A 13,825-nucleotide genomic window follows, 5' to 3' on the forward strand; every position below is an offset into this window, starting at 1 on the left:
GGCTTGTTTCGCGCGTCGGCCGACGGAGGTCGGTTGATCAATGGATATTAATAATGCCGAGCATTGTTGTACCGATAAATTGCAATCTTCCCCCGCATCGGATGAGGTGAGAATAAAAGTTGGTAATCGATGCAAGCACGCTGGGCCGAGCTCTGCCCATCTCGAGGCAATGTAACACCGTTAGTCGTTTACGATGGTACGCAGAAATTCTACATCGATATTCGCTAAAATATTTTACGTCGTTTACTCGGTTGGAGATGGGTTTGAACTTGTTAATGGGAAGAGAAAATTCATTCCTTCTTGTTTTCACAAATACGAGATCTTAGGTACGTTCGTATTATATAATGTTAAATCAGGAAAGACAATTCCAGAAGGTTGCGATGTCGAAGACAAGAATTTTATATGGCCAACGCTTGAGAAACGGCAAGACGAATGAATTTCCTGAGAAAGTCGACCTAACAAAATCTAAACGTTCCATTTAAAAAGGACCAGAGCACGTCGTGGTTCTCCTTGCATCCAACGGCACACGCTTATGATTTACAACTTGCGCGTAAAGACAAAGACGTCGTGGAAGTGTGCGAGCGATCGTACGTGTGCCAGTAGTTGTATGTTGGAGGCGTTGAAACACGCCGCGTGTAATACATAAATCAGCCGGTCTCCTGGCTGCCATATCATTTCGTACGGTGATCGTGAACGAATGGACCAACATTTGAGTTATCGGCCCGGCCGTTCATCCCGCGATCTAGGGTAGGCCACGAGATTCTTCGCGCGCCCACTTTTTCACTTCGATATCATTTTCATCGAGAGAATCAGCAGTTAAGCAGCGAAATGAAATTTCCCTGGCCCCTGGGTCATTAGCGAAACACCGACATATAATGTCGTCGTACAGTTCCAGGGAGACACTCTGGAATAGAGAAAAGTTTAAGGGAAAAAGATTAAAAACGAGCGAGTTATTCTTCTGTAAAATGTAAAAGGACGTTCAGGTTTCATCACATTTACAGAACTTCGGCCATTAGTCGAGCTTCCGACGGTGCCTTCTATTACGACGACACGAGGGGCAATCAAATAATGTAATCGTTCATTGTTATCATTAAGTGTTCCCTCGGGTTCGTAATACCCTCTCGTGGTTAAGTACAGAGTCCTGCTTATGAGATTAATCATAAAATCTTTCTGTATGTTGTACAGCACAGCTGGGCACTATTTGAATTGTTCCAAACAAATAATTATTAATTATTCGGATGAATTCTTTCTAGACGAATGTTTTATTCGAACAACGATTATTAATATATAATATATTTAAAATATTTATTATTTATTATTACAAAAACTACATAACAATTTTTCACTTACAAAACAATTTCTTTTTTAATTTTTGTTTCACGGACCACTCTTAATACGAATCTCGTATTCTGCTCTTAGATACAACGCCAGCGTCAATTCCACGAAGTTTATTTTTCCATAACAATCGGCGAGCAAGTGAATTTAGATGCGAGTTGCTCGTTCGATTACCGTCGATTACTACGTTCACCGTGTACTTTTCTCTTGACCACCCGCTGATCCGATGGAAACGATTCGGGCCACGTAGATAGTCTAGGCATCGATGCTACTAGTACCAGTATGCAAAAGTCAGAGCAGAATGACTATGTCGAGGCTAATAGTATGCAGGAAGTGTATTCTGAAAGGCCTCGAGGGTATGCCGAATTGCCAGAGAATTGGGTATCGACAAACTAATTTTCACATCGCGAGAGGGAGCTTTAAACCGCGGACGATATGTGAAGTGAGTTCATTTGAATACGATCGTTCTGTTCTGAATGAAACGTTCGGATAACCTACGCCAGTTTGCTAACAAATAGATCGCGTCTTTGTACAAAATAAAACGGCTGTATGATTTACAAGAAACAGGAGACGAATTGTTTGTTTCTTCCTCTAATAATTTGAACGAATGGAAAGTAATATGTCGATGGTTTCGAATTTCCTTAATCTTTCTGACGTTTATACTTCGTCTACTGATTTTCCTCGTAAACGTATAAAATTCGCAACCGATTAACGCTCGAACGATGGATCATTCTAACCCTGTGTGATCATTTCTGATATTATTTATCAATTTCGGGTCGGTTCGACAGAATTCGGGCGGGATCGGGCGAGACATCGAAAGTATGATATACGTGTAAGTATACGAATGTTATCTAGAACGTTGCAACTACGAGCGGTTATATATCAGTATTTCGAAAGTATTCAGAGTCCTTTGTACATATCAAACTTTAATGTTCTAAAGTAATGACAAATGAGCCTTGATCTCGAAATTCCGTACGCGGTTTCTTGGATTCTGCTCAGTCATTTCATTTGGTATTTTAATATTAACGACTCTTGTGGCAAATGGAATTACTGTAAGATATTTGAATTAATTATAATTAGACGTTTTTTAATATGCTCTTTGAGGGGACTATGCGTGGAACGTGACGCGATCGTCAATGAACTGTTACTCTTTCGCAAGTCCGGTTTTCACCGATCTTCACAAAAAATCTGCCACCTAACGTAATCCCGTTTTGCTCGAATGGATATACTGTACAGACGAAACGACAGTGTATTTAAATTGCAACAGCAACGATCGGAAACAAGCCTCAACTTCTTTTTCCAGCGTCACAAATAGACTGTGAATTTTATGTATTCGTTTCAAACATTTGTGCCAAAAACTGTACCGAATATCTGACAATAGATCCGCATCCTAATTATGGCCGTTGATCTACAAACAGAGAGGAGATTTATCGAATGAACTCACACAAAACGGTGTTCGTTTCATGATCGCAGGACGGTCCAGCTTTCACGACGCGTTTGGCACTGCCTATCGACTATGACAACGTGGCGGACTTCATGACAGACATATACTACAAAGGTGAACCAACAGTTCGAAACATAGGCTGTGCTCCCGTAACCGCGCCGCCAGTATGGCGCGAGAATATGTACGACCAAGTGAAGATGGGTTTGTCGATCGTAGCTGAAAATAGAGATCATTGCCTGATCGGTGCAGCTCTGAACACAGTTGTGTATCCATGGGAAGCAGCGGCGATAGAGCAGTGCGCAAAATGTGTCGACTCAGGTCCGATCAAGGAAGTCTTGCATTTCTTCGGCTACATAGCCTATCAACCGAGAATTTTCGAACGGTTCTGCGTTTCGAGGATGTTCGAGGTTACCAGCTTAGCAGTGGATGAAGATTACCGAAGCATGGGGGTAGCCAAGAGGCTGATAACGGAAAGTTGGTACTTGGCACGCGATTGTGATTACAAATTGTTTCACATGTGTTGCACCAATAGGTAATGAAACGCGGGTGTTCAATTTCTTAATCTTTTTATTAACATCGATTCATTTGCTTAACTTAATCGGTTAGCTGTTTTTGACGAGCATACTCGTTGTAACATCAAATGCTGTCGTTTCTTCGTGACGGTTATGCTCTTCGAAAACAGCTAACTGGTTAAACAACGGGGCACGTACAAGAGTCGATTAAAATTAACGAAATCTTTTTATACGCAGACATTGTATGCAGATATGTTCAAACTTCGGATGGCAAGAAGTATGGAATATACCTTTCGATCAGTACGTTCGGAATGGTGAAGTGATCTTCAAGAACGTTCAAGAACCGAACAATATTTGTAGAGTATTTATCGATTGGTTGAAGGATTGTAAAACATATTGTCAGCCGTCTAAAAAGTGTACAAAAATATTGCCACCGCCTCCACAGCAATAAATTCTCATCGAATTCACCTCTTCATAATATTTCATTAATAAAAACTTTGTGACCATTACACTGCTGAAAACGAACGTTTGCATAAAGCCTATATATTACACTGTGTATCTTCATATTTAATTTGTTATACTTGCTGTACCATAAATTCAATGACAAATTTAGAATGAAACATCTATTTTAGTATTTTTCTATACCGAATAATATTATATAGCGTGCGCGTAATTACGATAAATATCTAGCTGCTCGCCTGTATTTGTAAAAAATGCAATAACCTGCAACACACCGACAGATATACATATTTTACGTTTGATAGCGACTGCATTGGACGGACGTTCCGTCAATATCTTCCCGAATTGTTATCGCTCCGTTGTCAATTTACTTGAGCAGTAAGCGAGTACTTGAAATAAATTTCGTTGTCATTGGCAATCGTTCTTTTGTCAGCGATGAAACGGGAGTTCATCAACCCGCGGTATCCAGCTTGCGGAAGTTCGACGATCGAAGAGAATAAATCGCGACAACACTGAAATTATATTCAAATATCTGATTCCCGAGCTCGGCTCGACTCGATCGCGGGCGACGAAGTTCCGCTTCTCTCGGATCCGCGCGGAATTAGAGATGTCACCGGAGAGTTTTGTAATCGAAGCGAATTTGACTGTTAAGTTCCATATGGGGCGAATGAAGTTTCGAAGCGCCGCCGTGCGGAACGTCAATTAAGCGGACGCCGCGCCGCGCCGTCAAGTCACCGGTAGGAAAATAATTGTCACCGGGTTCCGATGATTCCTCCTCCATCCCTGGTTCACGGTGAAACGAGAATCCGACGATGAAATAAAATCGATCCGCGCGACACATAAATCGCGTCGACGCGAATTTTTACCGTGGACAGGGGGTCGAAAGTGGCCAGCAAATTGCCGGCCGAATTGATCTATTGCCGGCCGAGTTGACTCATTTGTAAAACAATTTCAGATGAACGGCTGATCGTCCATTACCGGCCTGTTATTGCCAGAATTGGGCAGCGATGGCTGCAAACACGGCCGCCCGATATAATTTGACCATCTGCTCGCGGTCGTTTTATGGGAGTGCCCTTGATTCGCGAAAAAAAAACCCTCGTGTCGGCTCGTGCTATGGCGACTCCGAAACGTGACAATGAAAATGGATTATTTGTCACGAAATAAAAATATTTTCTTGTTGAACCCTTGGGTGATCGAAAAGTATATCTCATTCCTATTTATCGCGTACCCCGTTCTATCTTGTTAAGCACCCACCGTATAGCAGGCTTCCCGACAGACGTTAAGCCAATATAGATCCGAGGTCTTTATTCTTCGCGGTCTTTTAAACGTATGCTCCTCGCATTGACTTTCTCAGACGTCTAGGGAATTAAACACAAGCTTGTCCAAGGGAGACGAATAATAGTCGCGTTACAAACGATAAGGTACGACGGAGAGTGTTTTGCTTTCATTTAAATAAAAAACGAATGACGACGTCGAAATGAAATGAAATCAAAGTGCCCTTTAAAAACTTGCATTTACAGTTCAATAGAAATTCATTCTTGTGTGCTTTCATGCTTTCGTGCTTTCATTCTCTGTACAAAATAAGAAAGATTTTTAATCATTTCAATACCATCAATTTGTGATTGTGATTTGTTTTCAAAGTGAAAACAATTTTCTATATGATTTCTGTATTTTGCAATCGATGCAGATAATTATTATATTGCGTAAACGTCTAGACGCCGACAATAATGATAAGCTTGCATTTATTTCAATTTCGTGTAATTTTTATCAGAACGTATGCTTCGATTAAGAAGTTCGTTAAAAATAAGCGTTAAAGAAGAAATCAGGAAAAATAATTTCTTCTGTCCGCGGTAGTTCTAGTATTAAATCTAAATGTTCCCAGACATAGTAATCTGCATCAACTTCCACGAACCAATTATTGTCGTAAAACCGATTTAAACGATCAGGTAATGTCGGTCTTAGCAGCGTCTTTCCTCACGTTTCACGACCACGAAACCGAGTCTCGACGTCCGAAGCTGCTAAGCAGAAAATGGAGGTCCGTTGACGGCAAGAACACGGCCACGACGCGACTCCTTAATAAGGGAAAGGAGATGCTTGCTTGCCCCTTTGTTCCCACTTTGGACAACAGATTTTCCTTACTTTCAGCGCGGCAGTTCGTCCGTCTGAAATTTCGAAGCGCTCGATTGTCGGATGAAACAAGAAAGGAATTAAATCGAGCGCCGCGCCGAGCCACGGCGAAACGAGTTTCTTTCGTCGCAAGCGGGAGGGCGACTCTTCCGAAGACTCTACGTGGCTGAATTAAATCGACACTGGAATCCGACACGCTCCTCTTTCGCTCGCTAGAAACCACAATTCCGCGCCGAGACTCCCCGAACCCCGACTTCTCGCTTCGAATTCTTCCGCAGCAATTACATAAAATTCGTACGTTTAAATTTCCACGAAATTCGTACGCTTAAATATACACAAAATCCGCACGGTTAAATTTACGCGAAATCCGTACGGTTAATTTCACATAACCCAACCCTACCCTATTCCCACCATAGCGGACAAAGATAGAGAGTGGCTACAGCGAAAAGAACGGAGACAGACTCGCATCAACAGGATGCTGCGATTGGGCGAAAAGACAATGCAAGAAAGACAAGTAAAAAATGATTATTCGAAATAATTAATTTCTGTTATTTGTAAATAAATATAGTATCGATCTATTTATTCGTTATTTATTATATATATATATATATATATATATCGTTATTCTTTTGTATTTCAAACATGATAAAAGAAAAAGTTCTTGAAATAATATGCGATAACAAAATTTTAAAAATGACTGTAAATATTGTGGCTATTATAACTGTGTGTTTGCTAATGACCCTCGGATTGATGCAACTTTAAAAATAAAAAAAAAATCTTGTCGGTCGTGTCCATCGAATATTGTTGCGAAAGGAAATCGATCCGGTTCGAGTCAGTTTCTGAAAGAGAAATGTGTCCCGTACGTTTTTTACATGCTGTCTCCCGAAACAATGTGTTGACCGTGCACCACTGTAATACCGAACAGACGCCGGAAAACGCCAATTCTTTCACATTGAAATTGTGGTCGCGTGCAACAAGATTTCCCCGTCAATCTTCCGCGTCATTGTTAACCGCTCGAGGTAACGGCCGCCCATTGTATCGTGCCGTTTCCTTTATACTTTATACCGTCCATTGTTCCTGCACCCGAGTCCAGACGCGGGAACGGTGTAATTAAATTTTACGCCATCTTAGGAACCCGTCGGCGACGTCTCGGATGAAGCGTCGCGGTACCTGTTGACGACTAGCATACCTGTCTAGTTTCTCATTAAGAACACCACATTTGAAGTACATACCTCGTAATTGTGATACGTTGACGACTGCCAACCCCATAGGATGGAGGTGCCATATATGTGTAATTTTATATTTAAAACAGATTCATTAAAAAGTATATCCTAAAACGAAAAGTATTCTGTGCAAAATAAAAATAAATGACTGACAAATCAAAATGTCTAAATCAGACTTACTACAAATCAGGCAGATCTGGTCTGAATAATTTTTAATAATGCTCGTGTTCTCACAAATTATGGTAAACATTTTGCAAATATTTTCCTTCCATGGGCATCCCATTCTCCTACGGAACAGAGTCGTCTGGTAACCATGGCTAAGCTCGGATATCGATTCTAAAATATTGTCCGTTGGAGAACGAAAGCGTAGACCTTTTATACCGTCGAATCTGGTCTAAAAACGACGGTGTGGATATCTCGGTACGTGTTTCCAATATCTAGTTTCATAGAAACGTTGTATAAACCGTCGTTACGATTCGTACGAGGGCTACTATTTTCCTCGACGAAAGATCCTTTGAACTCGCGCATCACTCTCGCAAGAGTTAGGAGTTGCGAAAGGGGAGATTATAACAAAAGTCGACAACAGTCTGTGTACGTAACGAATAAGAGAATACGGTCTTCCGTTTCTTGGGTTCCGTGCCGGAGCAACGCGTGCCCGCCATTGCGCGACCACACATCCACGATTCTAATCATCTCCATGGAAAATGCGTTTCCCCTCGCTTCGAGGCAAGCATGATTCTCAACGTCTCATTCTTAGTCGATACACATAGTTCGCGCGTAAGCGCATGCATTAAATGCGTTTCCGGTGTACGTCGAATCAAAATCATATCGAGTTTGGGACGTGGTCGCATGGCTGTGGAGCCAAGGCGTTGTAGCAGTGGGGGGGGGGGGGGGACACAGGTTTCTAAGCAAGGAGAGAGGTCGGGGGGCCGAATGGGGCGACGGCGAATCCCCCGACCGAGACGATGTCGGTCCCCTAACTCACCCCGAAGTTTCTCAACTGTAATTCCGACTCGATAGTTGCCACGGTATTACGGAACTGCGCGCGCCTCCCTAACTCCATTAATCATTACGGCTTTGAGATCGGCACGAGATCGTTTTTGAGAAGAGGACCGAACGAACAGTCGCCACGACTCGAATCCTAATCCATCTTAGATGGTATACTTACACCGGAACGTCGGTCCTCCTTCCAGGTTGGAAAATAGAGGAACGTTCGACCGGTCGTGCGACAGCGACAGACATTCCCTCATCACCGATTTTAGACCGTATTGTAGCTACCCGGAGTGCGCGGACGGGTCGAACGGGGTCGTAGAGCATTTTCATGGCGTTCGCGGTATTTAAAATTCTATCTCGTGCCCCGGGCGACGCATTACGTGAATAGCGACCGATTTTATGACAAATGAGCGGACTTTGCGGCTCATAACCGAACAGACAGCCTCTATCGTTGCGAAATGGTGGCCCTGAATGGAGAGATCCGTGGTAGATCGTGGTTTGTAACGTTGAATAATCGCGGATGATCACTGAGGCATTCGGAACGTTTCAAAGATTTCTGGAAAAGTGGACGGATTGTGCTAAATTTGATCGAACGCTTTATATTGCTAACAGGATTTTCAATCGATTACGATGCTTTGCCAACAGTCCCACTGTATGATAAACCAAAAAGGAATTGTTGGATTATGTCACTGGAGATGGATTTTTGGTAGAGGAAATCGTCGTAACACAAAATAATGTGCACGCTTTTCAAAGAGATTGCTAACTATTTAAGACACGAACCTAGAAATATACTATCACTATTTTTACCGAAAGTCTCGAAAGACAGAGCATTCGATAATTTCTATTTCACATTATTTTTACGAAAGAGACTAAAGAATATTCTGCTTCTATGTTTCCTACCGAATGATTTCTCATGAAATCGAAAAGAGCGGAGAGGATAAAACAAGAGAGGCGGAATAAGTTGTATATGCGTGAAGAATGGAAGAATACGTGTCGATGAAACATTTATTGTAAACCAAATTCATTCCTTGACCTTGACCTTGACCTGGAATTAACGGTAAGTAACAACGTATTCTAGATTTTCGAAAATTATGAAAACATCGCCCGTGGACAATGTTTTAATATCGATATTGTGTTACAATTTATATAACGCTTAATTAATGCTTCTGTGTTTCGCGCGTATGTTAATTTATGTTAAATTCCGAAACGTAATCGGAGATTACATACATAATTCTTGTTTTTAGATTCTCTGCCAGTTTCAAACGATTTATAATAGAAATTGTACGTTGACGAGTGCACTGCCCGGCCTTTGTTAACGCGTTCGCATTATTAACCAGCGAATTAATATTAATACACGAGCACTGCAAACTCCATTGTGGAAACGTGACATTTAAATGACGTACAAGTGATTTACTCCGATTATGAATTATTAAACGGTATTACGGAATCCGGTGTCCCGTGTATTGAATTGTTGATGCAAAAATGAGTAATGTCGTAACACCGGCGACTATACATGTGTACTCGTTTTTTTCTTATCGATATAAGCATTTAAAGGTTGGACAGGTTCTAGACTTCACCTGGAAAGTTAACTAAATATTTTTCGACGGTACCGCATGTCGGTGTGCACAATCTCCATCTGTTGAACGAACGAAACCTGTTTAGAACAATCGTGTCGCAACTGAACGTGAAAACTAGGAAAGTTCATCTCGCGTAATCACGTACAAGGCGTCTAAGATCTCGGTAGTGTCAGGATACCTTGTCCCGAGATCGAGAAACTTCGACGGCCGTGTTACAACTGCCGGCATGGGGATCGTCGTGCCGTTCGAGGGTAGCTATCCGCCTTCCTCGAGCACCGAAGAACACGGACGCTTGACGTTTGTCTGGGTTCCGTGCACTTGGACACGCCGTGAACGAGCTTAATCTGCATAATTCTAACTGCTACGTAGCGGGTCGTCGTGTATTTCGAGGAAACACGCGCGTCTACCGCCCGTAATTCCACTAATATCGGGAATTGTTTGCCGAATTGAAATAGTTCGGGCAGAGAGACTTCCCACCCCCGCCGTCATCGTCGCAAGCTATCGTCATGACCATGCGTGTAGGCGTCACCCTACTTCCATCCCCTAGGAAATTGTTTCACTTGGAACCATAGCCGTTCTCGTCCCAGTGTTAAAGGATCCACCGAATGGAATTCTCACGCATTAATCCGGATTCACTATTATTATCCCCGAAACGGTCTTATCAAAGTTAACATTCCTTCCGCGGTTGTTGCCCGCTTCTAGCGACCACGGAGTATCGTAATTAATTAGTCGGATTCCGGGTCGCAAAACACTTCGATGCCACAAGATTTTACACCACCGTAACGGAAAATTGCATCGCAGCTATAAACGCAAAGTTTACTACAAATATAATAGAAAGAGTATGATTCTACAGCAATTAGTAGGATAGGGACATTACTCTACGTATTTTGCTGTCCCGATAACCATCGGATTTTCGAAAATTGAAAAGAATTACAGTGAACGCAGCGTCGATTAACGATAAAAAGGATAGAACCTCGGATCCGACTGTGTGCGTTCTACGTGGCAATTTGATCTGTGCGAACGATTAACAACTTCACCGGTAAACGTTTCAGTTATTTCTGCACACATTGCACTCGATCGATGCGTCCGTGGATTTTCGCTACGCGTGCATGTAAGTAAAAAAAAATGCATTTGCGACGATATCATCGCGCCGGTCGTTTATAACTGCGAGGAAACATCGGATGTTTAGCTTGATATGTCAAGATACGCGTTTATATTTGCACAATTTCTCCATGCTATTATAAGTCTCTGTCTGAAATATTGCACGGGGGAAAATGACACATGTGGACTATGAATTATTGACCTACTGTTTTTAGTTTCGACGGTGCCTCTCCGCGCCACTGCATCGTTAATAAACATTACGGAAGGGTGAATTACTCGGTTGACATAGTTTTGACATGGAAAATGTGAACAGAATTATAAATACCACATGATACAGCTGCTGCCGCCAAACTTCCATATTCGATTAACAACTGAAAGACACGCACACACACACACACACACACACACACACACACACAAGTGAAAGGTTACTATCTAATTAAAAACAAAAAAAGATGCGAAATTCCCTTCGAAAATCATATTCCATATTTTATATTTTAATTTATTTTAAAACGTGTATCTATTTTTAATAAAAGTGTTTGAAATCGAAAATTATGATTACAAAAAAAGAATGGGTCTCGCATTAGACGTCATTACCCTAAATGTCAACGTAATCGATCCTGTATTCGTTAATAAATCGACAAAAACAGAGTTTCCATTTCACGACTGGATGGCTGACGTGAAAATTAATTATTTCGCGACTAACAGCAACGGATTTGAACTCACAGTGATGGTAACGAGCGCGGATCGGATAGGAAACAATGACCGACGCACGCGGTCCGACGGTCGAAAAATAAAATCAATCGGATCCCCGGCGTCGAAATGTTTGGACGCATTATCGTCACCGGTTTATGGCCTCGATCTTCGTCGGTGTGAACGAAATTTCAAGCTGATCGATCGGTTTCAGGCAGAAGTCGAGTCGAGTTAAGCCCGTTCGACGCTTGCGACGTGCCTTCTGCAGGCTCGAATGACAATTCCTCCCCGCCGTTACTCTTCGACATGGCGATTCGAACGCGGGAAATAACACGGCGTTCACGAGCCACGCGTTAGCCGGGAATTCCTTCCAATTTCGTTCTCGTTAAAATGTCTACATCGGCCGTCGTGTCTCCAGGTGCGGCAGACAACACTGACCGACGAAAGAATTGGATTTCGCTGTCTCACGGCTCATGCTCCGCTACCCCGTTCCACTCCTATCTCATTCCACCGCTCTTTTTCTTACGTCCGACGGACATTCTTCTTCCTCTTTTGTCGTTTTCTCGTTTTTACGACGCGTCCATTGCTGAACGTAAAACGCGCCTACGCTCCCTACCCCTCCGTCACTCGCCATTCGTTTTTCATACTCTCCTTTTAACCGTTTTATACGTCTCCTATAACGCGTGAACTGCTTCTCGAATGTTGCCGATAATTTATCGATGAATTATTCGGCATTTATCGGATATCTCTGTTTCGTCCATCTCGGACCGATTTCTTTCAGAATTCGACATGGACGTTCTTGAATTATGAAGAAGGATCGTTTTGCGTTATAATAAGGAATAGATCGGAAAGCATTTTGCTCTTTGAAATAAGACCGATTTTTATAAAACAATATAAATAAGGTTTTCAAAATGGTATCGTAGAAATCAATAAAACCAATATAAACACGGGACCAAATATCATTCCTGGCTATAATATGCGAGAGATTTCGACAGCTACCGTCTGACTTTTCAGCATATACTAAGAACAACAGTTGTGACAACATTTTCATAGGAAATAATCATTGATAGAAAATTCATTTGTATTCGTATATTTTAAGCAAATTTAAAACAATGCAATTATTGGAAAGAAATAACTTGTACGTGTTGTTATTATTGATAGAATTTTTCTCTTACAAATAACCATTGTAGACGACGTAATCATTGTATGACGAAATTTGTTTTTCGTTACTGTTCTGGATTGGCCACGCGAACCGGTGAACAATCATGGCGGTTCGCAGCCGATTTCGGCGCGACAATTAAAAATCGCGATTAGCGGTGATGCTCGACCGGCTGCGGTGCGTCGAAGCGGGACAGGGCCTGCCATCTCTGAGTGGGCACATCACTCAATTACGGCAATCTCTTTGAGTGATGCGCGAGTGACAGCTATCTTTCTCGCACCTCGTCTAACCGTAACGGTTATAAGCTCGCTTCAACGCGTACCTTGGTGATACTTTGTTTTATTAATTCACGTTATATATCTCTTAGTTACTATCTTTTATTGAATTTATTTTTAACTTGAATTATTTTTAACTCAATGTTAGTTAGAAAAAGTGTCCGTGTTCGTTACGGATAATCATTTTAATCGATGAAAACAGTTTTTGTATATGATATACTCGATATACGGTGACTCGCATTAATATTCGGACATCATATTGTTAGAAGAATTATTGTTCCTTTTTATTGTTTAAGATAGTATTATCGAGAATCAATCGTTTTCTCATATAATAAAGCACTTGTTAAAGTAAGTAGAAACATAATGTTTGTTTATTTATTTCACATGGTTTTTCGTATAATAAGCGATAAACAAGATTGTGAGAAAATTCAACGTCGCAAAAATATGTCGGACAGCGAATGAATTGCATTAATTTTATATAAAATGAAAATCTTTTTAATCATGCTATCATAATATTAATATCTCTTGTCGGCTGACCCTTTTGTTTTATTACTTCGTGTAATCGCTTGGGTATGTTACGGATGACTTTATTTAAATAATCCGGCGAAATAAATCTGTAGCATATAGGATTGACGCATTTATCGGGAAAAAAATTGAAAGAAGCAAATTCTATAGATCCGACAAAATGATGCAATTCGATGATCGATCAAATCGATGATCAGAACTTCGAGCGTCGGTATGTCGCAAGTAAAAAAACATGTGACCTGCGACGTTCTTCCTTTCGGTCGCTGAATTCACGTCGACGAAGAGAAGAACGCGCCGGAAAATCCGGAGGGCGGCTAATATCCGTCCGCGTAAACAATACGATTTACGAGGGCCGAGGAGGTCGCGAGATTCGTGGCATAGCGTCGTAACAGGTGCCGGGAC

The 13,825-nt window shown here is 41.7% G+C and overlaps 1 protein-coding gene across 1 annotated transcript; it reads left to right on the forward strand.

The window, feature by feature from the left end:
* Nucleotides 1–1,636: 1,636 nt before the first annotated feature.
* Nucleotides 1,637–3,812, forward strand: LOC117224688 (arylalkylamine N-acetyltransferase 1). The gene is made up of 3 exons (XM_033477791.2): nucleotides 1,637–1,777; nucleotides 2,809–3,311; nucleotides 3,529–3,812. The coding sequence occupies exons 1-3, from the start codon at nucleotides 1,637–1,639 to the stop codon at nucleotides 3,740–3,742; spliced, it is 858 nt and encodes a 285-aa protein (XP_033333682.2). The 3' UTR covers nucleotides 3,743–3,812.
* Nucleotides 3,813–13,825: the final 10,013 nt, after the last annotated feature.

The sequence above is a fragment of the Megalopta genalis genome, chromosome 9, assembly GCF_051020955.1.
Source record: "Megalopta genalis isolate 19385.01 chromosome 9, iyMegGena1_principal, whole genome shotgun sequence".
NCBI classification, from domain to species: Eukaryota; Metazoa; Arthropoda; class Insecta; order Hymenoptera; family Halictidae; genus Megalopta; species Megalopta genalis.